Source organism: Phalacrocorax aristotelis, chromosome 6 (assembly GCF_949628215.1).
Source record: "Phalacrocorax aristotelis chromosome 6, bGulAri2.1, whole genome shotgun sequence".
NCBI lineage: Eukaryota > Metazoa > Chordata > Aves > Suliformes > Phalacrocoracidae > Phalacrocorax > Phalacrocorax aristotelis.
This window is the reverse complement of record NC_134281.1, coordinates 56,058,787-56,083,103: the sequence shown is the minus strand read 5'-3', so window position 1 is coordinate 56,083,103 and position 24,317 is coordinate 56,058,787. Positions and strand designations below refer to the sequence as shown.

Sequence of the window (24,317 nt, the reverse complement as noted above, 5' to 3'; positions counted from 1 at the left end):
CTAATGAGTCTGGATTCACACATTTTAGGGCAGATGAATATTCTTGCTGCTTCATACTGTTAAATATGATCAATTTTACCTTTCTTTTCAGGGCTTAGCAGATATTGGAGATTTCAAGAGACCGAGCAAGCTTCCCCATCTGAACCCAACTGAATAAAATTTGAGGTTACTTTGAAAGTTCAGATAGACGTGAATGGCATTCCTGTGAAGTTGTTTCATGGTGCTTTTATATAATCAGCTACAAAGTTGCTTCACAGCCTCTAGTAAGTGAGAAATCAACTGAGCTTCACTGAATTAAAAAGCCAGATCAAATGTACTCTGGGGGCGTAAGATGTCCTGAAAGGTAAGTTAAATACATTCAGTTTCTAGGACGATAAGAATTTAAAACAAGTCCCAGTGAGTCAAAAGGGAAAAAAAAAACCACCCCAAAAACGAAAAACCAAGCATTCGTGGTCAAGCAAAAAGCCCTGGGAAATCAGTGCGTGCAAACCGAAGTGATGCTGTAAGCTGTCATCTCTGTCCACTAACTGCTTCCATCAATCCCTCTTCTCCACAGTCTGAACACACAGATACATACCCTCTGCCCCCAAGAGGTGGTATGGTCATTACCCTGTTGTCTGGCATCACACAGACTACTGGATACCAAAAAAGCCCCAGCTTTTCATGTCATTATATTCTAGTTTTGCTTGTCAGTTGCTGAATAACTGGCTTAAAATTACAAATAACGGGATGGATGAATATCACAAGCCCAGCCTGGTGAGGACACATGAGGATTTTCCATTTGAACTACAGTAAAAGGGCTCTCAGGTAAGACTGAAGACCCATTAAAGGAAATCTTAGATTCAGATTTAAAGACCAAGCATGATGACTGAACCAGAATCCCTCTGCAGGAAGGCACTGGTAGCTTAGCTATCCAAATTATCATAACAAGCGAATGACTTAGAGTGAGCTCTAAATCAGAGGGTCAGGAGCACTGGAAACAGGCTAGCAGCACACTTTTGGCTGCGTGCCATGAGAAACCACCAGCGAGCTCAAGACGAGGGCAGCTGAGAAACAATTTTGTGAAATGGTGAAAAGACAGGGTTCACCAGTTCAGCCACAGTCCAGCCAGGATACCCGCCTCGTGTGAACAGTTCTTTCTCAGAAGGAAAAATTCAATTGGCACATGTACAGCAGTGGACACTAGTACCCACTAGGCCATCTAACTCCAAGAGAAAAAAATGTTAAATGTTCAGGAGCACATGGCAGTACTTCTAACAGAGCTGCTGCAACCCTTCACCAGCAGAGGAAGTAAATGCTACTAAAGTCAGTACAACTCCAAGGGGCCACTGTTTTAGAATACATTTGGAAGCAAGACTGTATGTTTTCAGGTTGCTCTTTTGGGAAAAATGGAGAGATTAACTGTGGGAGGAAAAAGAACAAGGAATAGAAAACAGCAAGCCAAGGTAGCAAAAAGCTGGAAAATTGTACCATGGCTTTTCTATGTTCACAACAGTACAGAAAGCATGTTCTCATACCCCTTTTTCTAATAATATATTAAGAATACATGCTGTGAGATAGAACAGTAATTTTGTTTTAAATGATTTAGATGACAACTTTGCCGTAACAAAAAAGCTGAAGTTTGTGTAGCTGGTATGCCATCCAACGAGCCATAACACAGGCATACTTGTATGGCCGAAAAGTATCAGTACTGAAACGAGCAAGCAACAAATAAAATCCAACCAAACAGCTACTCTGACTTAATGAAAGCAAGTGTTTTTGTTAAAGACCACACAGGTCAGAAATGCAACATGGGCAACACGGCACAGCTTGCTGCAAAGAAAAGGCCCAACCTTTGGAAAGAGGGGCAGTTCCCAGGATCCTGCTGTCAGAGAAGCTGCAAAAGAAAGGAGGGCTGCTGGGAGAAGTTCCATCTGCAACTAAAATGGATATATTAGGGACCCTTATCGGGTTGTCTCAAATCAGCTACAGATTATATCCGGAGTGGACTTTAAATAAGTATTTTTTTTTCCATATTGCGTTCAAGAAGTAAGTGTTTCACATATGGGCAGAGAACAAAATCTCTTACAGAATTAGAATAGTTTGGAAAGAGTACAGAAGAAATAGTGCATAGTAGAGGGCTTACAAATTTATATCAGGCCCAAGACAATCTTCACCTTGCTTAGGAAGATTTGTTTTAGCCAACAGTATCACTGCTAAAACAATTTTGCCTCTATGATGTATTTACATGTTTTACTACTGGTGCGCATACACCTAATGCACTCGAGTCAGCTATACTGACGAAGGTGGCACGTGAATATTTCATGCACACCCAAGACCACAAAGAGTACACCTACATCAGCTACTACTCAGCACCCTTGCCATCTTCACATTTGTGTTATATGACTTACAACGGCAAGTTGCTATCTTGATACACTAAAGAGAAATAATTCTTTGTAGTTGAGCAACTATGCAATACATAAAGTTTTTCATTGTCAGCGTTTCCCAGTTAATGGCTACTAAAGAAGAGTGTCAGTGGTCTAATTAAACAACATAATTTACCACCTTGGACAATAGCTTAGGACCACGTCAGTGTAGGACTGCTGGTATTGTATACCTGCCCAGAATTGATGGATTTTCATTTTTCATTAGCTAATTATTAGGGGGAAGATGAGGAAGAGAGGTTCTCTTAGAAAAAACTAAGCCAGTAAAGAACAAATTTGATTTGAATGAAATTCAAACGAAAGTAGAAATTTAAGGCACGGTTGCCTATGTTTAATTTATACTATCAACGGCTAGCTCTCCTATCCTTCAAGACAGACCACTATGACTCAAAGAGACACCGTGACAGAAACAGAATCTGTGTTTGGAAGTGCAGCACTAAGTATGACTGACCTGAGCAGGATTTTTAATTAACAGATATAGGGTTGTTAAGTCTTGTGAAAAAAAAACCAAACCAAACAAACAAACAAAAAAATCACACTGCTGTTGGTGCATAGGTCTTTAGTACTTGTTCTGTGCAGTGGACAGGACTATAGGGGTGGCTACCAGATTTACTCTTAGTAATAATATATGACAATATCACTTTCATATTTAGGAAAAGATTTCACAACAGCAAAAACCTCAGAGTAACACAACCCCACTATCACAAAACAGGTTCCCAGTTCCACTCCAAGTACAGTCTGTGTCTGCTGCACTGAGATCCCTGCTTCAACCCTTCTCCCACACAGAGACTGAAAGCAGAGGGCCCGTTACCACCTGCCTCCCCTCACCCCAGTACAGCAGCCACGCTGAGCTGCTTCTGCCTGTAGGCACGCACTTAAAGGAGCTGGAAGCCTCAGTACTGACATACTGCAATGCAGAACAGCTCCTGCCTCTACTGCATATCAGCTTAAGATGATCAGCATACAACAAGTAGTACATACCCAAGAGTTTGGAAACATTTGTTTTACAGACAGGGATGATGATAAAGTGATGTTTCAGATCTCTGACCTTGGTTCCTTGCATGTGCACCCAGGATGAGCAAAGATATATTATTTAAAAAAATAAAACAAAAAACCCTACTCCCTCACCACATCACATCCCAAGAAAAACAGTGCATTGGTCCTCCATCAGCTTGTTTTAATACCCCTCATCTGATGCAATGGTAGCCATGATCATCTCTAGCCTCAGACTGCACTGATTTTAGCGAGAGCTTTAAGTGAGTGCAAAGTCACCCATCCTTTGGAATGCATGCTATTTACAACCACTTCTTTTCCTTCTGTTTTTTTATCACCTGTGAGGTCTGACCAGACCTAGTACCAAAGGCAGAAGTATACCCTGACAGCATGGCGCAGTGCCTGCCCCACTCAGAGAGGAAGGCACGTAAGACTGCATTCACTGCAGATGGAGATGACAGGCAAGTATTATTACACAGCCAAAAGGGAGACGGTTGACAATACAATAAACTTTTACATTTGTAACAACAAAGGTCATTTCTGCACCAGCTGTATCCATTTTTAGCTTTGGTTTTGCCTGATAAACAGATACTTACCACCTCCAGCAGCCCAGCAAAACCCTAAAGCTATTACTTAATAAATAATATTAATTCTCTACGAAGAAAATATAAACACATTAGAATTAATTTATATTGGAAAAATGTGACATAAAAGCCAATTCCATCAGACCATGTAAGCTTGCAATAGCAAAAAAGTTTTCTATACTTTCCCCTTGTTTAATAAAGACATCCCAAATGCAGCAGCTTACCTGATCTTGCAGAGACATAACAGGATTATTTTTGGTTGTATTGATATGTAGAACATGATATTTGTTTTTTGCACAAAGATCATAGGCAATATTTGTGAAGGATGTGCTGGCAGTCTTAGGTACTCTGTTGTAAATAATCACCACATCATCTTCTTCATCCAGTGTCACATCTTGTCGGGGGCCATCTACTGTGTGACGTTGTTCTATTTCTCGGACTTCATGCCTGGCAATAGCCCTTTCTGTTAAGGATGACAAATACAAAATTTCAATGTAAATATCACCAGTTCTGAAGTTCAAACCATAGAATGCAAATAACCTGGTGAAAAGCAATAACTCCTCAGCGATAACAGAAACGCTTGCTGTCATGTATATATTTCTGACGCATCTGAAGCAAAACTTAATCTATAAAATGTATGAATGCCAAAAGGTGAGTTAGTCTGACACAGAACATGAAGACTAGGAACAATATACTTAGGGAACACATACTGTATTCTATGACTCATGCTAATGCACTGAAAGCCATTGTCTCTAAAGAAAAAATGTCTATAAAGTGCTATCAAAATGGTGGCATCCCCAAAACAGTCCAAATAATTTGTGTACAACGACTATTTAAAAATTATAATAAAAGGAGTAACTCAAGCAATTTGGAGAATATGAATTTTCTGAAAACAGCAGAAATACTAACGCTAGAGATTTAGTCAATTAACTGTGTAGAGGCACTGGAAATCAGATGAAACTGTTGTTTTGTTATTTCAACTGATACAAGCCCAAGTGTTAAAGCATTACAATAAATGGGTTTGCAAAAATTCAGTGAGATTTATTAATTTCAAGTTTGACAAGAACAGAAGTAAGAGGTGCTTACAAAACAGTTAACATTAAGGTGAAGAATGATCTGAGCACCAAAATACATCAAATACATCAAAAAGAAAGAAACATGGAAAAGCAAGCTATGAACAAGACATTTTGGCAAGGTGAGTATGTTGCAAATAAACCATTTTTCCTTTTATACAAAGGGCAATACTCTGAATAATTGAACTCTGCTTCAAGTGCTAAAAGCCTATTTGGAAAATAAAATCCACAGTATAACAGCTTTTTCCCCCCCGCTGCTGAATATAAAATACTTTGTGCTGATTCAGACACAGCGTTGTTCTGTTCTAGATAAGTATATACTTTAATACGATTTGTAATACAGATGTCAAAGCATCTTTTCCAATCCATTTATTGTGATATTGCCTTTAATAAAAGAAATCTGCGTCGGCCAACAGTGCAAGCTGAAGTCGGTACTACAAGAGTAACCTGTATTCTCTGTATTATGTTCCTACACAGGGTATAGCTCTTTCTGAATGACACACTTTTAACGGCAGCAGCTCCTGGCGTTTACTTCCCTTGCTTCCTGTAACCCAGCTCCTTCTATTCTCTTTCACCACATCTCTTTAATTATAACATAAAATCACTTTTAAAGCAGAATCATTAAGCTGTGAACACCACTAGCCTGTAATTCCACATAAATTGTCTTCAACCACAAACTTCCATCTGTCTGAAATGCTTCAAAGCTTAAACTCACTCACTCTCTCATATGCTCGTATCTCACACCCCATAACTAAGTTACATCAGTATGAAAATGTTTGTAGAAAATGCTTATTGAGTATATCTCAATTTTCCACATGGCATCTGTTGCTCCCCACTACATCAGTCACAGTTTTTGCTCCTTCCTTTCTCATTTGCTACCTCTCCCATCACTGCTGGCAAACATCCTACTTTGGAAAGAGATGAGGCAACAGGCTCAGGTTTCATCTATCTGAAGATGGCTTCAACACAAAGGCACTGGCAACTCGTCCCTTCCTGCCAGCAATGGATCAGTGGAAGCATTTGGTAGGGGACATAGTTAACCACATGGCTGCCCAAGGCTACGTGGATACTGAATACCACCTAGAGAGGCTGAAATGAAACGAATTTCATTTGTGTTTTCTACACCAGAGTAGTGGATCTCAGCTAGATTTGAATCATAACTGCACAGAACCCCAGGGCTGATGAGGCTGGCTGGGGCAGAGGGAAGCTTCCCCCTTTACATGCAAGAAGTAAACATTTGTGGAAAACAGACATGATTTGCAAGAGGAGCGATGAGAAGTGTTCCTCTAATGAGGTGTTTGAAACCATGATGATTCAAGAATGAACACGATAATGGCACTTAAAAGGCCAGGTATAAGATATAAAAGATGTATGATGGGATGCAATTAGCTGAAAGTCTCTTGCACACAATCACCTCCAACTTCGTATGGTGAGAGAGGAAAGCGAGAACCCGTGCAAGGAGGAGAACCTTCATAAGCATGAAGTGCACAGACAGTTGCATTATCAAAGAATAAGGAGGCTTTAGACTTCAAATTAAAATGAAAACTAATCTTTATGATGAAGAACTGAAATAACTGCAATAACTAAAAACCAAAAGCTGTGATGAAGCGCAGGATATAAACTGCTGAAGTGCAAGGGAAGCTAAAGCTAGTGAGAAGCAGATGAAAAACCTGAAAGAGTCTAACCTGGCCAGCCACCCTAAAGGCCTCTTTCATTGTAGTCCATCAATAGGACAACAAGGAAAATTGCAAGTTTTGTAAAAAAATGCATGTTTTTTCCCAGTCATGAACAGTTTGCATTTTTTCCTGTGAAGTCAGGAAGCTTTTCTGTTCAACTGAAAATTCAGTTTAATGGTTAAATGGCAAGTGATTTGATGTATATGAATTTTATTCGTTTGTTTATTGGGGGAAGGGGAGGAGGTCCAGCAGTGGTAACATGCAACTCTTTACTAGTCTTTGGGAAAACTATGTTAATCAGGAGTTCCACAATTTGAGGAGCTGGTGAGCATTTGATTAACTACGTCATTTGCTGTCCTATAAAATTTAGATCATCCTGGAAGTAAAAGTCCTGTAATGGCTGAAAAATGAACATTGCTTATTCATGTTTACAAGTACACTAGAAAATGCAATGTATACTTTAATGACTTTTTACATGTGGAAGATGGGGAGGAAGAAGATGCTAGGTATATTTCGGTTAGCAAAAATCTCCTTAGATGACAGCCCTGCAAATTTAACTTTGATGAGAACTTGTATACCTAATGTTGGATTGGTTTCACTGAAATCAATTGAAAAAAAAAATCAGGTCAGGTCATTTCTTTCCTTATCAGAGATCCTGTGGACAAAACGATGTCCTACACTCTCACTGCTTTCATTGCATCGTACTTAAACTTGATTTTGTAAGAAAAACATCTAGGCAAAATTATTAAGAGCCAAACGTCTGGGTTACGACTGTCCACGCTAAATTTTGCACTAATTAGGTACATCAGTTAAGAAAGCTAACTGGGATTTAAGCAAGCAGTACTTTGAAAACAAGACAGTTTTCATAGTAATATAATACATGATAATGCTAAAGTATAAAACATTCTGTCTCACACTTTTTTATTACTGCCTGTTTAGGTTCACTGTAACAAATAATTACTTTACAGTTGGGAAAAATCCTGTTCTGTCATCTGCAGTTGTCCTACGTGCAAACTTTCATCAACTGCTAGGGCAATTTGCACACACGCAGTACCATATATGATCAGCGTAATAAAGGTTGCTAGTTGCTACACTGGTTCTTTACCAGCAGATGAATTATCTGGAGAAAGTCTTCAGTTGGCAGCAGGTTGTTTTGTGAACAACAGAACAAGCTTATTTTCTCACCCATACGTCTACATTCTCTTTGAAATCCTCCTTTATCCCATTTCTGTAACTGCCAGCACCTTCCCATGACTTATGTTTCTTGAGCCATCCTCTTATACCAAAAACCCCAGGAATTACCATGGCTAGCAGCAAGTCGGTTTGCCAGTCAGAGACTACCAGAAAATAACACATAATGGCGAAGTCATGTCTCCTCCTTCAGCAGAAGCACTAATAGCAGCATTCGATCGCTATGCCACCACTGATTATGGAAAAAATTGAAAATATTTCTCTTCAAGATTGCTGCCCTTTCAAGTCATCGCAGTTTATCAACTTGGAAAGAAATGGACAGACTAAGTTTTATTGCTTAGCTCTATTTTATTAGGGTCCCAACTAATAAAATCACCTGTGAAAATGCACTGGATACATACATACCTACAGAAATATTTGAAAACCCAACTGAACAATATTTACATAATGATAAAACAAATCACTGTGATCACAGGCCGTTATTGCCTACATTTCTTGCACATTCAAACAGATGAATGTTTTAAAAGAAGTTTATTAGCATTTACTTCAAATCCAAGTGTTAACTACATGCAAAATATTATCTTCCCAAACAAAATAGAGTGGTATGGATTTTTAACAACTTAAAGGTTAACAAAACCACATATTTCAAATTCCTTACATTTTTCACAAAAGCACAAGGACCTCCTGGGATTTTTAACTAGAAAATCTACCAAAACCACAAACTCTTCTGTCCCCTATAGCTTAGCACTTACTGCTCTTGATGAAGGATACGTTTTGAGCCTCGCTGACTGTCAAAGTCAAGTTAACTGAGGATCTAGAAGAACAATTCAGAGCATACGGCCCTACTTCCCCAAACCATGCACTTTGTCCTCTACGTCTCTTTTCCTTCTGTATGTATCTACAGCTAGTATTTAGGCTCTCTCTTCAACATGTCTTATGCGCCTGCCATGCTTCCTTGTGAAACCTCCCACTCAGATAAGGAAAGGCTCAGCCTTAAAATAAATTTTAGCTCAGCAGCCTTCAAGTGTTGCCCAACAGAAGAGAAAGATGTAGATTCAAACTTCGCTCACACTGACTTGATGTGAAGGAACTGGACAGCGAGCATTGATAGCACCACCCCTGAGCAAACAGTTGCTGTATGTCTATGACACTGGATGCCACATCAAACCAATAAGCAGGTTTCTTCCAGTTGGGAACAATATTGAAGCCAGATGACTTGGTGTCTCAGCTTTCTTTCCACTGTGCTCCCAGGCCAATTAGGCAAGCAGCTGGTAGCCTGAGGCACCGAGCTGCTCTCAAGCTGTTTCCCTGCCCAAAAGCTGCACTAAACACAACTGGCCTAAATACTGAACCAGAGCAGGACCAAAAACCTACAAACTGTTGGCTCCATTCTCCTCTGATGAAGAATGAAAACTGAACAGCAGCTTAAAAATGAACCATAATTATGCAGCCAAGTTAATGTCCTGATTCATTTTCAAATTATATACACCCACCATATACACGTTGTCTTCATCCTTCATTGAAATGCAGCCTCCTCCGGGAGCTGTTTAGCAGCACATTCTTATAAACCCGAGCAGTGCTGCCGTACATGGATATCAACACTTCGGGGATGGAGAGGAGGAGAGAAAGAATCAATGGTGCTATGACAATTTATGGCGATGGAGGATTTGTGCCACTATACCCAATTAAAACTGCAGGAAAAATATAGACTGAATTAATAAAAAACACCTAAAGTTAAAGTTGTTCAAGGTATCAGTATTAACATACAAACTCTTTCAAAGACCCTTAAGGATAACAACTCTATCCTGCTCTAGTTTTAAGTCTTACGGACAGCAGAACTACCACACTGGTTCATTAGCAACTTCGTGACTTAAAAACCAACGTGTGTTTTGGGCAAGCCTGTGGTTTCTCCTACTTCCTTTTCCTCTGTAAAAGTATTCCATGAAGTCTGCTTTCTCTTTATTGCTGATTAATGAATGTTTACTACTTTCAAAGGCAATTTTGAGTGAGCTGTTGTGGGAGGAGGTGGAGGGGGTGTCAGTAAAGTGCAGCAAACTTCTCGCTCCAGTAACAACAGCGTTCTGAAAACCAGTCTGGGGGGCTTCAGGTTCTCTCAGGTGCGACTCCTTACAACTACCTCTAGGTGACCATACTTAAAACCGTAATTAACTATTCTGATGCCCATTAGCAGGGGTAAATATAGATATTACAATCAATATTAAGGAACACGGAAAGCAAAACGCTTGCTGTTTGATAAAAGTACAAACTGCCAGCATTGCAAAGTGCCTCTGCTTATCAGAGCAGAGTGACTTTCCACCGGTAAAGCAAACACAACCGAAGTGTGAAGCAATACAACACAGGCAGACTTACCCTCATCTTGCCAATTATTTATTAACAAGAATAATAAAAGGATTGCTCAGAAAAAAACCTGCAATTTTAGTTAACTTTTTTCAGTCACCAGTGAGACCTGATGCTAGTGAGAACATCGGTACTCAAGCAGCAGCCCACTGCCCTTAGGCAGAGGCTAGATGGTCCGATAGCGCTCCTGGCCCCCCCGCCACACGGCCAATCACTTCACACCTTCATGAACTTTGGTTAACAAACATACCATTCCAGGAACCACGCTTGTAAAAATCACTGCTAATGCCATATGCAATAGCCATAATTTATTCTAGTTGAAAAGAATAAATCAGGCGTTTTCACTTTCTTCTTTTATTAGATATTTATCTGTGCAGCTCAGAACAACTTACATAATTAAAAATGTCTTAACCCTTAAGATATTTTATCTATTTGCATTTTAGACAAGAGAGACTGTTGGTCTCGTTGGCAAATCTAGCTATCTTTAATCAGCCTATGAAATATGTACTAAGCCCTTTAATTTAACGTTTGTCTTTAAAAAGTCCTCAAATTCCAGGACAGTCTCAGCACATACATGCTCTGAGCCCAGTTCTGAACTACAGCAAGTGAAGATCATGTGCAAAAAGCACATACATGGATGGAAACAGAGCACAAAACTTAATAATACCAGGAAAGGTATTTTCATTTTTTTCAGTCAGGACAAAAAACCCCATCTTTTTCTTCCCTTCCAAAAATTCAGTTGCATCAGTGTAAAGAGATTCTAATAATAATTTTAAAAATTTCATTCCAGCTTGTTTTTTTCCTAGTAAGGCATGAGAAGAAACAGGTATAAAAGATCTTCTGTAATAAAAACCAGTAGTTTAGTGAACAATTAAAACTCACTAACATTGTCAAAACATTTTCCTTAATAGTGGTTAATGCATTTTCTGAACAGAAGGAAAAGAAACAGTCTAGACAGAAGAGAATTATTTTCAAACTTCAACAAATGCACATTGGGACAGATTAAAAGCAAAAATAACCCCCCCCCCAAACCCCCAACACAGACCAGCTAGGAGGCACCTCCAGCTAGGCACTGAGATTGTTAACTAAAATCTAATTTTCAGACAGCTGCTGCATTAGAAGTAGTGATGCTGAAAAGCCTTCTACAGTTTCATTAGCATTTGATACTCGTCATTTAATTTCAAGATAGCATTTCTGCCAGGGCTTTATTTTGAACATGTAAGTAGAAGCATATTGATTAGTGTGTGATATTGTTAGGGGTCTGATATGAAACTAAAAAATAAAAATGTTTACCCAACAGTAAAATTAATATCCCATATATACATCCAAGCTGGTTTTCACGTCAGAGCCTGCATTTCTTATTTTTCTGCGATTTTGTTTTAGGCCGTCAAATGCATTTGTAAGGAAGAAAGTATTTAAAGATTAAGCTCTGACCAAGTATTTCCTTTTTTATCTTTTCCCCTCCCCCCTCCCAAACTACAGTTGACATACAACCTTACACATTTTTCCTCCAGCACTCCACTGGGCAGAATATTTTAATGAAAGACTATGTTGCGGCCCTTTTTTGATACAAGACCAGACATACCATGCACATACTATAAAGTCAATCTGTGTTTAGTTACACAATACATAGGGCAGGTAAGGGCCTACATCTCAAGTTGCCCTAGGAAGGGCAAAACTAAACAAATACCCATGAAAAGTCACAGACCAGATGAACTGCACTGAGAGATCAAAGCCTAGGTACCCCAACAAGCATGGTTACTTTCAGAACAAATGCGGTTTATAGCACACACTTTTGTGTAATAACATGCAATAAAACAGAAAAAAGGAGGTTTTGTTCCACCAAATACAAAATTTTGAAAAACTTGTAAATGCTTGAAAAGGTGCATACTAAACGCACATCTTCAGCTTTAACCATAGCATCACTGCTATGATTCCTGAATACTGCAAATAATACTGATTAAAGGTACATAAAATTTCACAGAAACACTTTAGGCAACATGGTGTGGTAGTAAGATTTAAAAATAAGCATACGTCAAACAACTCCATAAACTCTCGAAGTTCAGACTGAACTGTTTTGCTTGACCCAAGTGTTGAATTCAAGTTAACGAGTTAGCATGAGAGCGAACACAATAGACACGATTCATCTTTTTCACCCCAGTCACTTGCAATTTCAGATTTCTATAGGACAAGGAAACTTGAATAACAGAGACCTGTTAAGAGAAGGATGTAATCACACAAGGAAAGGTTTGTGACTTTTCAGAACCCCAAAACTATCTGTTAACTGTTACTATAATAATGAAAAATACTTGCAAATCAGGGATTTGTCCTCTAAATAATAAACCACAGCTGAGTTCGTAACAGCAGGGCTTGCTCTCATTTATAATGCCTTAATATTGTAATGCAGGTCTTTGGTGTTAGCAAGAAAAGTTAATGAAACTGTTTTATACACAGATACAATTGTCACAAGCGTTCCAGTATCCAAATATGCATGTCACTCCTTCAAGCAAAATCCAATTCAAATAATGAAAGAAAGCAAGATCAATACAGATCATTGGACTCCATTTAGTAAGGCAGCCTGGACACTAGTTATTTTATACAAGCTTTCTCCAGACATACAAATCACTTAGTTTTTCTAAGAGGGTACTGGGCTAGCATAAAAGCAAAAATGACCACTAAACTGTTAAAATCATTGAAAGACCTATATGTATGGACAATGCCATATTACAGTAAGTCGCCATCACATTTAATAAAACTAATTAGCAAGATATACTGTTATTTCCAACATATTATACCTCTCACTTCATGGCTACACCAACAAATCTGAAGAATAAACTCTTGCCAGCTGGTCTAGCAGCCAAAAAAAGGAACAAACAGCAAACAGCGTCGCCTTCTGATGAGAACAGAGCTGACGTGGTTAAGGTAGAAAACCCAGATCTTTTGCTAGGAGTCTTAGGAAGTTAGAGTACCAAGAATAAGCTTATGATAACTCTATGTAGTACCAACAGAGACACCATGATATTTGCTTAATTAACATCGGCTGAGTACAGACTAAGCATTTACAGTGATAAACATTATTTCTAACTTTAATGTAGTTAAAGGAGTTTGTGTAAAGTCCTTTGAAAAAACAGAAAGGAGTCTGCATGCTGAATGAGCCCCGCTGTTGTTAAGTCATAACAGAACTAATTTTAATTACATTTTTAAACACTGACTCGATAAGCTCTTGATTATATTTTTTGTTTTCTTTGTGAAAACCATTTATCTTGCTCTTAGCTTCATTTTAAGAGCTTCATTTTAATTCTATACCCTAGTTGCTTTACATACAAATCAAAAATATGTCTTATTTTCCCCAAAAAACTGTAAATTGTTAATTGAGAAATTTGCTAGCTTATGTAGTTTAAATAACAACATATATATAAAAAATATTGCCTTATCTCTTATTCCAATCTTAGGCTTGCAGCCTAAAGACCTCATCTGAGATGGAGATGAAAAGATAAGCATGAGTAAAGAAAAGCTCTAAAAACACACAGACCACTCAAAAATTACATTTCAGGAACCTCAAAGCCATTTTAAGTAAATGAAAGCACAAGAAAAACTCTTTTTTAATTAAATGCTAGAACTCCAATGAACACTAAATTAAAGTTTTTAAACTACCTCAGGAAAACTCTTCTAGCCGTATCCTACACTCTTCACACCAAGGGGTCCAAGCTATACTCAGGCAGAACTAGGAAACCAAATACATGCAGCATCAACCTGGTTCCTTTCTCAATAAAATAATCACCTGCTTTACAGGTCACGCTTCCCCTCTGACTTTCAGAGGATACCCAGCAGCAGTGGCCCTGTGGGCTCAAGAAGGAACATTACAGAGGAAGGCCTGCAAGCCCTCGCAACAGGAACCCTCCCAGGTCCTACCCTGGAGGTTCTGCTGGGCTTTCATAACAGAGCCCAGATGAAATCCCCGGGACTAACTTGAAATCATGCATTAGAGAAGACTCGTGACACAACTAGCCAGCTAATGCAAACCTTCCACATCCATTCTCTCCACGCTAAGAAACAGTGGCAATCATATTCAGTTCAAACACACCTGCATACCTACAACACATCTATAAAAACTCTGCTGCAGACATTGATTAGCAAAATCAAACTGCACAAACAAGAGCTTTATCTAGTTTCACATCAGTGCAATACAGAGCTCCCTGCCCTCGGTAAAAACAGGAACAGTCCAGGACGGGTGAGGTGTGCCGTAAGGGGGTTTTGTACAAAAAACTTCCCACTGGTAGCAGAGCCAGCTGCTCACTGAAAGCCTCTGGGTGTTAATCCTGATTTAAATTGGATTAAACTTTTTAATTAAAAATGAATTTGTTTCCTACATGCATGAGAAAGATTTTGTTCTCACCCCAAATCTGTCCTTTTTTGAACAAGGAGGACTATTTGATGAAAATTTGGCCGGAACAAAAGGGCAAGCAATTCCCTTGCTGCATCTTAGGTAACTGGTGCAAAAACAAAAATAACTCCAGCCCCTCACTCAGACCTTTGGTCCACCAGCAGTAAGGTATACAACAGATCTGTATTCATCCATCTACAGTATATTACAGTCAGGATTGATTGTTGTAACTATTCACTATCAGAAGGTACATCATCACTGAGCTTACTAAAAGTCAGAATTGAAGGAAGTTATGCTGGATAATGCAATGCCACTGAAATAAAAGTTAAAAGGAATTCCTACAGACACCCCCCAGTAAGACCAGAGAAAAAAGAAACAAGATTCTCTTTTTAGCATTTCAAATTCATTAAAACATTCATTTTATGAAGGCCCCTGGAACAACGAGAAAGTTAATTTAGCTTTACATATCATTTTGTGGGCATCTGATGTAGAATTGCACAGTATATAAAGAACTGACTGGTCTTGAAAAGAAAAAAGGCCAAACCAACCACCAGGAACACCCACATATTTGGCCAGATTATCTTTTGCAGACATTAAGACTTTAAATTGTCAGATTTTATTTTATAGAAGCAAAGTAATCTGCTTCCAACAATAGTCAATAGCCTAAAATCTAGCATTAACCCATTTCTAATATGGCTGAAACCTGTAGAGCTCCATAAGGGAATAACCCTTTTGCTGTCATTCAGAGAGAAAGTGTTCTGAACTGTCAATACCAAGCCACTTAAAATACCTTAACTTGATTTTAAAGAGTGTATTACACGGTCAGCCAAGAGTAACAGCACTAAAACTATGTTTTGAAGCAAAGATTTGTTGAAACGTCGTGGCCCATGTTCCCGAAGAAAGGTGTGTGGCGTTGAGGACTAAGTGCTCTTACCAGAGATGCAGGCGTTGGTCTCAGCTCAGCTTTCCCCAGAAAAGAGGTACAGCTGTAACACTTCCTTTCTATACCAGTATTAAAGCTACCAAAGAGTCACCTAAAATGAGCTTTTACCCTCTGTTCTTCACATCTCTACACATGAACCCCAAATTTCCTGAGTTGCTTTTGGTTTTCGTCTCCAGTGACCACAGATGGTTTCCATATGTATAAATTAAATTTGCCTTGCTGTTGCATTAAGTCATCATCCTCAAATTCTATTAGTCTCGACTACTATTTTTGTGTTAATGAATAGTAAGGTTGAAAAGTTCATTTTTATGTTAACAAGCTGTAACCACGTAAGGACACACATATATATATTAATATCTGTTGGTAATTCAAATAGAGCATGTGTGGAAAAACACACAAGCTTTCCTTTTTGCCATATGAAATGGAAGTTGTTTCTCTGGAGTGTTAAGACAGAAAAATATTTTAATCCAAGCCTTTACTCTGTGGGGGGCGGGACTATTGTAAACTTCTGTCGGAGGATTATACCAATTGATACATTTTTTGGTAAGAAATAGCTTATTGATCTGGGATACTTCAAAGCAAGAAATACCACTGGTGAATTCTGTTTCCAGGGAGATGACATATTACCTTCCAGAAACATGTCACACACTGAAGTTATTCCTCAGATTGAGTGAGCAGGGCAAAACACGAAAAGGACTTCTTTGCCATGACACAGGCTCTCTGGCAACATTGTTTCATAAGGAATAAAATAAAGTAAAATCAAGTAAAATAAAATTAAATACAAGGAACTTTGACTCACGATCCTCAGCAAATGTAGCTGCAGTGGTTAGAGAGGGAACTACCCATGTATCAACAGAGCTCTAAGGGCATCATATCGGCAAGAACAATTCAGACACGAGTTTGGGCAGAAAAGAGTGAGAAAAGCTGAGGCAATGCTCCCGTTGTAGTACCACATGGTTCAAGCTGTAGGATAAGTAATAGTGAGAATGCGTGTACCCGCAGCCTTCATCTCCTCAAAGCCACTGCTCTAGATCCACCTCATCTACAATTCCTCTCAAGTTTTAACGTTATCCTCATCTCTTCATGCCTTTTTCTCTTCACTGGAGTTTTCTTAAAGGAAGCAACAACATCATCCCTTCTAAGAGAGCAAGCAGTTGTGCAGGGGAAACAGAATGATTCTCCCACACAAGTTCAGTAAATCTCTACTTAGAAATAAATAATAGACAAACTTATACTGTTTGGTAACAAATAATTTAGCAGTACGGCATGCCCATTACAGACTAGCACCCGCATGCCAGTCTCCTTCAATTGCATTATCTCATGTCTTCTTAAACCTTTCAGTTTTTTGCCACATCTTCCTCCTCTGAGCCTTTCAGATAGCTATCGCCTCTCCTCATGCACTCCTCGTGCCCTGCTAATAATCATACGCCTCTGCTCAAGGTTCCCCGTGAATCATTTAGACTTAAAATGACCTGTTAGGATACAGCAAGAATCACATTCCTGCTGCCTCCTTGGAAGGCTAGCGTTAATGCACATCTCCCAAATCCTGACTTCTGCAAACGCTTTTTAAAGACATACACAAAAGCCACATTCCTACTGCACGTTTTTGAAGTGCAAAGTCACTTGGGCCTTTTGATTCAAGTATGGGGTTTTGGGTTGCTGGTTTGGGGGTGTGTTTTGTTTTGTTTGTTTTTAAAATACACAATTTATCCTTCAGAAAGAGGAAAGACTTTGGTTGCATGTAAGTTTTAAACAAATACTTCCTTTGCTCATACTAAAATAACTTCTGAAGTCTCATTACTTTCACATTCCCAGATAAAAGTAACTTCTCATAGTTTCTTATAAGCCTTCTCAAAATGTTTTCACACCTCTCTTGACACCTAGTTCGTAGCATGCTATCTTCTTCTCAGGAAGGAGAGGATATCATGGGCTGAAATCAATTGGCAGGATTAAAATTGACGCAGGATAAAAATTCTATGTTTCAAACATCACCCTATCAATGAGAAAATAGGTCACTTTTCATCAAAAGAAAATTCTGTATCGAAATTGTGATAGATCAGGACTTCACATCTCTGTGCACTACCAACCTATGGCCAACCAGAAAGATAAAGAGAACTCTCAAGCAAGATGCAGAGCTGTACTTCAGTACATATGCATATCTATTTTTTTTCAGCAAAATTATGTTAAATTTAAAAGAGGTTATTCTGTCCAAGTGGCCTGCCATGTTCCCAAATGTGGACAAATTATGCCAATGATACTTTGGTTAAGACAGCAGCCTTTTCTTCCAGAGACTAGAGAAAAGGCTTCCCCTCTGTAGTCAATGTTACAAATTTCAACAGGTAGCAGAAATTTAATTCGACTTTACATGCGCCGCTTCAAAAGTATCTGGAACTTCAGTAATTTTTACATGCCCCCTAAACTGTTTTCAACCTGTACTTCAACTGAAGTATGATTTTTTGCAATATATTAATTTCCAAAAACTATATTTATAAATGTACGCAGTAAGGTTTATTGTAAAATATAACATGTTTCCAAACAGCAGGTTCCTGTTGAACAAAAAAGCCGAGCTGCTACAGCTCTGTTCTGGTTTTGTGTCTTCCAGCTGCTCAGAAGGGGAAAAAAAAAAAAAGTTGTTTTAAGTTTTGTGGGGTTTTGTTTTTGTTTTTAAATCACGGCTTTCAGCATCTTTGAAGCAAAGGAGTTTCACGCTGCTTCTCGTAGAGGAGGAAAACATGACTCTGCATCAGAACACAACAGACGTCTCTCCTGACATCAGAGGAAAGATGTCGCAAGCTGCTGTGATGTGACTGGCAATGGGGTAATTGACAGAAGTTTAATGGCACTGTCTAGCCCAACAGAGCTGTGGGAGTCAGACTAGCTGTCTCTGCACATCTGTTGTAGATATAAGCATTTGAGAACAATCCCTGCTTTCAGCCCAGATACTAACTCATTTGGTATATTCATAAAAAAAACCCAGTTGAATCCAATGGCTTTCATTTCACAAAATGATACATCCATACTCCCTCATGACTACACAGATGAATAGTCCCAACTTCTGAACTTCAGATGCATTACTACCTCCTCCTCTGCACAGGGTCACCCTGTGCAAAGCATACAGCCACAGGAAACAAACCATAGGAAGCTAGCTTATCGAGAGAGAACATTTTTGCATTGATAACAACTGAGCTGCATACCCCACAAAAATTCACGTCCATGCCATTAAAATGTCTGCAAACTGTCTTGGTGAAAAGAAATCCAACATGGACACAAAACATTTCTTTTTAGGAAGTGAGAGCTCATTATAATAATTATTTAGGCTATTATAAAGCTAATCCCCACTAGGGGGGGCCCAGCTCTGCCTCCCAGAGGCACTTTCAGCCCAATTTGGAAGTCCCAGACAGCATCCTGCCTCATTTAACACACAATACAGTTGTCCCTAAATTAGTCCTAAACTGATAAATATTAAAACAGTGTTAATTTTATCATTCAGATTATCATTAGATGTGAAAGATGGAAACTCCCAGGCAGTGAAGATATTTAAAAGCAACTTGATTGCAAAGCTTATAAAGAAAAACAACAATAATTTACCATTTATCACAGCATCATAGAATAGTTTGGGTTGGAAGAGGCCTTCAGAGGTCATCTAGTCCAACCCCCCTGCAATGCTTTACAGTCAGTTGTACAAAAATCAAGACTGACATGTGATGAAGTCCATGAATAACGCAAGTTTTTTTTATTTGCCGTGTTTTCCCACCATACAGATTCACCTGGTTCCCATTACCAAGCCTTCCTTCCCAGCTGTGAAGGATGGAAACTTTCATTTTAAAACATATGCTGACATACCTCTTTCAAGAGCTAGTGTTTTAACAGTTTTATCAATTACTCGTAATACTTGAGGAAATCACCTGAGTTGTCAAATTTAAAATAATATCTGTTACCATAAATGCTCTTTAATCTAGTCCTCGCTAGCTGAGAAACGCACGCAGACACCACAGAAGTTAGCTTCCAAAAAACATTTCAGCAACAGTTTTCTGTTTCTACTGCCTACTTTTTTCTTTCCCTCTGAATCTAAGGATGCATTTTATTTTCTTATTTTACCATAGTGGTATAACTACTCAAACCCTTCTTTTAAAAACAACTGCCACTAGAAAAATGAGGCACTACTTTAGTTAATTAGTGGAAATTTTTGCATCAAGGAAGTTGCCTTCAAAATGAGTTACTCTTCTTCAAAATTAAATGAAGCACTCATTAAAAAAAATAATTAGTATGTACAACAATCACTTGAAAGCCTATCTCCTGCTATAGGACATTTCTATTGGGCAGCAATCTGGATGGCATTATAAAACACTATTATACATGAACAGATGGATATCATAAAATGATATTTAGCTACAGATTTCCTGTCAGAAACTTATATAAAAAGAAGGGGGAAAATATGCTCAACATTATCCATTAGCCAACATAAAATTAAAAAAAAAAATATCAGAGGAATCTATTTAATGCCTGTGACACAGCAACCTATTTTTAATCCATTTTTTTCAAGTCTCTTGCATTTGCATGTAAGATAGGCATAAATAAGACTACATCTTCACCTTTAAGGACACAATATAGGATCAAAACCAATAAACTACTCAGAGAACACACATGTAGATGTATTTCAGTTACAGTTAAAAATTAAAGACTTTTCAGGTTTGAATTCTTACTTTTGGCTGAACATCAGTGGAAGTCAGTGAAGCTCTACAGAACTTCTTGGACTCGTCAGAAGAGCTGATTATAGGATCGCGGCACAGAAACATACTAAACTCTCCCATACAAGCAGTAATGAACTGTCTTGGCTAGAATAGCAAACCCATTGTTTATTTCATTCTGATATTAAAGTTACTGCAGTTGCAAAGATCAAGGTGTGTAACATCAACTTAGTATGAAAATAAAGTGCTCCTTAGTTTAAGGGCAAAGTATTATCAGTTGTTGCAATGAATACAATTATGTTGAAACACAGTCTTGGATTACGATTAATCAGAACTTTTAGCTTCATTGCCAGGATTTAAAAAAAGAAGTAAATATTAATGTATTAAAGTACAATACATAAATCTTTATAGAAAGGTTATAGTAAAAACCCAATGTCATAATCACAGTTGCGGAATATGTCATCCAAGAAGAATGTGTGAGCAAGGGAGGTAACATACAGATGTGAAGGGTGAGGCACTCCATGAAATACTTAGCATACCTTATTAAATAGATTGTGTTTGGTTTATTGTGAAATACAACTCTGACGACTGATTTATACTGAACAACTGATAAATTGATAAATAAAGCTACCTGAAAACCAGCAAATCTCCAAAATATTCTTTCATCAAGACTTCAGAATACATAAGTACCACACAAATGTTTCCTTTAGCATGTAAGTCAAATGTAGCATAAATTTTTAGTCTGTACTTAGACTGAATTTTCTATTTTCTTCCTAGAGTCACCAGTGAAAGCTTTTAATGTTATTTTCCATACATTCAGCCTCTTTCATTTCACTTCTCTTCTGCACAAATGGAATACAACCAAAGGAACATACAGACTCTCTTCTGTTTCATTGGTCTTAAAGACAAACCAACCTTCACGATCACTGATGACCTCCAAAAGGATTTTAATAACAGAGGGCCTTACTATTAATTACTCCAAGCTAACAACAGTTCAAGCACAACCAAGCACAACAAACATTCTGAATTCCCCAATCAAATGTGGTGAATTGAGGAGGTGAAAGTACATTAAACATGGGGAAGAAGGAAATGAATTGGAAAGAAAAAATAATATACAAGTTGACTATCAATTAGAATATGCTGTATTATTCCACACCACTAAAGAGCAAACTTTGTATCCAAAATGTCTTATTTGTGCATACAGATGCACGCAGCTGCATAAAAGTTCAAAAGTCTAGGTTATTTTGGTGAGAGCTGGGAATGGAGTCTGTACAGAAAGTAAACCTGGCAGCTCATAGCTATCTCAAGCTTACCCTTGGGAAGGGCATCAGAATTCTGCAATATATGTCATTTATAATTAACAATGTTCTCCTTTCATTTTTACATTACGCAGCTGAATAACAACTCTCCTGTTACCCAAACTGGAGAAAAGGAGTCTTAGACTTTATTGAAAACCTCCATTAAAACACAACTGTAGTTCTAGCAAGTAAAATAAAATAAAATAAAAAAATCAGAAAACCACTAAAAAAGGTGGGAAATCATCTCAGAGAGCAGAAAAATATACCCCAGTATAGTACAACAAAAGAACACCAGACACCCTTGAGGTCTAACCAGGTGCACTGGAGATAAAGAAATAGTGCTAGTTCCATACAGATTAAACAAACAAACAAAAAAAGACAGTTTCAGAAGCTTTTAAAGTTTTTTAGATAGCTTTTAATAGACTTGAATGAGAACAGTCTGAGGCCAGGAAGCAGTGAGAAGCCTGAGGATCCCATCTTCCAACCATCAGGCTTATGCAATCAACTGCCTCAGCCCTTTTTCCATGGTTGCTTTATCAAAGAATGAGCACAAATGCTGGTTTATAAAGCCTCGGGAATTTGAGGGGGAATGGACATTTGGCTTTCTCTATACAGAAGAATGATAGTCTTCATCTACCTTTTTATATGTAAGGCAGTTGAGATAACATTAGGTCTTGTCTTAATGGATTTTGTTTTAGTATCTTCCAACTCAGAGGTAATATAACATGACATACAAAAGGCTTGTGAAGCAGGCTGAAAACACTGGGGACATCACTTTAGCTCCGCTTAAATTCCCTCCAAGCACAAACTTCTGCTCTGCAGAATGTACCTATTTCTATAAAAATAATCAAGACATTTCTTTGCCCATTTATTAGAGACTGAAAAAAGAACCAAGTATATAAAGCCACTGATCTGTTCAGAGAGAGTATACTAGTATTCAGCAATATATCAACGTGAGGAACCAGATCTTTCAATACACTTGGTATTTGTGCTGGCAGACCAAAGTAAATAAGTTTTTTGATTGCAGACCCCCAAACTAAAGAGGAGGAATATATCACAACTCCTTTCTTCTCAAAGCTCTGACAGTGGGAAGATAGAGCATTTACTTCTTTTGAGGGGAAAAAAGATCTAGTACTCAATTATAGTACTCCTAAAAAAAAAAAAACCAAAACCCAAAACCCAAATAAAACACAAAAAAGCCCCTAAAACAAACCACACAACTAAAAAAAACCCACCCAAAATAGTTCCCTGCCACCAACATCAAAAACTGCTTACGAGTACACAATTATGCCAAGTACTTTGTAATTAAGTCCACAATTGCGAGATTTCCGCTACGATGGCCCTGTTTGTATTCTGTTCACAGCTATTAGTGTCTTCTCAAACACCTTGCCACCCTTCACTGGCTTCATTTTAAGCACTAAGCCTCTAGCTCTTCAGCTTCCAGTGTCAAATCTCCCCAGTATTCCCTAAACTCTCCTGCTTCTTATTCCGCACACCGAAGCCCTACTTCTCTGTCATAAATACCCCCAAATGTTAAGGGGCCTGCATCCAAGCTGCTGTTGCTTAGTTTTCCATTTACACTTAAAACCAAAGCAAGAGGAATAAAGAAGCTAAACACCTAAGGACAGAATCATTACTCTTATTACCTAAGAAAATCCACATTTCATCTATCGATGCAGAAACAGTCCTCAGATTTAGATAATAGCAGTTTTAAGACAGCTCCCCCAGGACAAACGCACCTACACAACATAAACAAAAATTCTCCTTTTTTAGAGTTAAAAGAAGAGTTTGTTCTGCTTCGCATTTGGCAGATTCTATCCCATAGCCAACATCTGCTACATCAACTGTAATTTTGAAATGTTTCAGTAGATGTTTATTTTTGGTAATACATGGATGCTTCCTGGAAAGATTTCACCTTCACTCTGAAGAAGCTGCGAACACTATACAAACAAAAATCACTTGGAAATGCTTATTCTTAAGCTCTCTTACGTCTGTCAAGATCTGGAAAATCACTACATGGTGACAAATGGAACTATTTGGGATTTTTTCAGTTTTGTTTTTGTTTTCTGCTCCATGCTATATTTTTAGAGCTTCATCTCCCAATCCAAGCTAGCCATATGCATTTTTATGCCTATATTTGGCTAAAGACATGGAATAGAATGCAAAATTCTTACTTTACACAGAATAAAACAATGATATAGTAAGCATGCTGATGACGAACATATAGAGTAGATGTCTGAAACTGGTACTTCAATTATAGCTGCTCTATTCAACAATTCCCTAAAATGAAACCAACCCGTGACTGATGAAAAATACAAAAATGTCAAATTAAAAGAATTCTTCAAGTTCCAGACATGTAATATCCTGCTGCTTGTACTGGTGGTCTATAATTATGCAGCACAGATATAGCATACTTATGCAAATGAAACTTATGCTAAGGGATCAATTTCTCCATCCTTGAAGTGCAGAGACCCAGTGGAATATCTAATGACACCAAAATCAGAACTTCCTCTGAGTGGAAAAAAAGAATTTGCCAGTAAAAAAATTAAATACTGCTGATGTATATTTGAAAGACTGAGTTAAAGGCACGAGACTTCTGATTTCAAAGTGAAAATACGCACTCATTCTTCCTTCTCTCACAAGGAGAGTCCATTGTCAATATCTATTTCGGAAACAGCTATTACGCATTGGCTTGCAATGCTCTTC

General features: G+C 38.1%; 1 protein-coding gene across 1 annotated transcript in view; it reads right to left on the bottom strand.

Moving 5' to 3' along the window:
• HS2ST1 (heparan sulfate 2-O-sulfotransferase 1) overlaps positions 1-24,317 on the bottom strand; it is a 79,703-nt gene that overhangs the window by 13,529 nt on the left and 41,857 nt on the right. Inside the window, exon 2 of the mRNA XM_075098061.1 lies at positions 4,225-4,463. Within this exon, the coding sequence (XP_074954162.1) occupies positions 4,225-4,463 (239 nt within the window). The remainder of the gene's footprint in view (positions 1-4,224; positions 4,464-24,317) is intronic.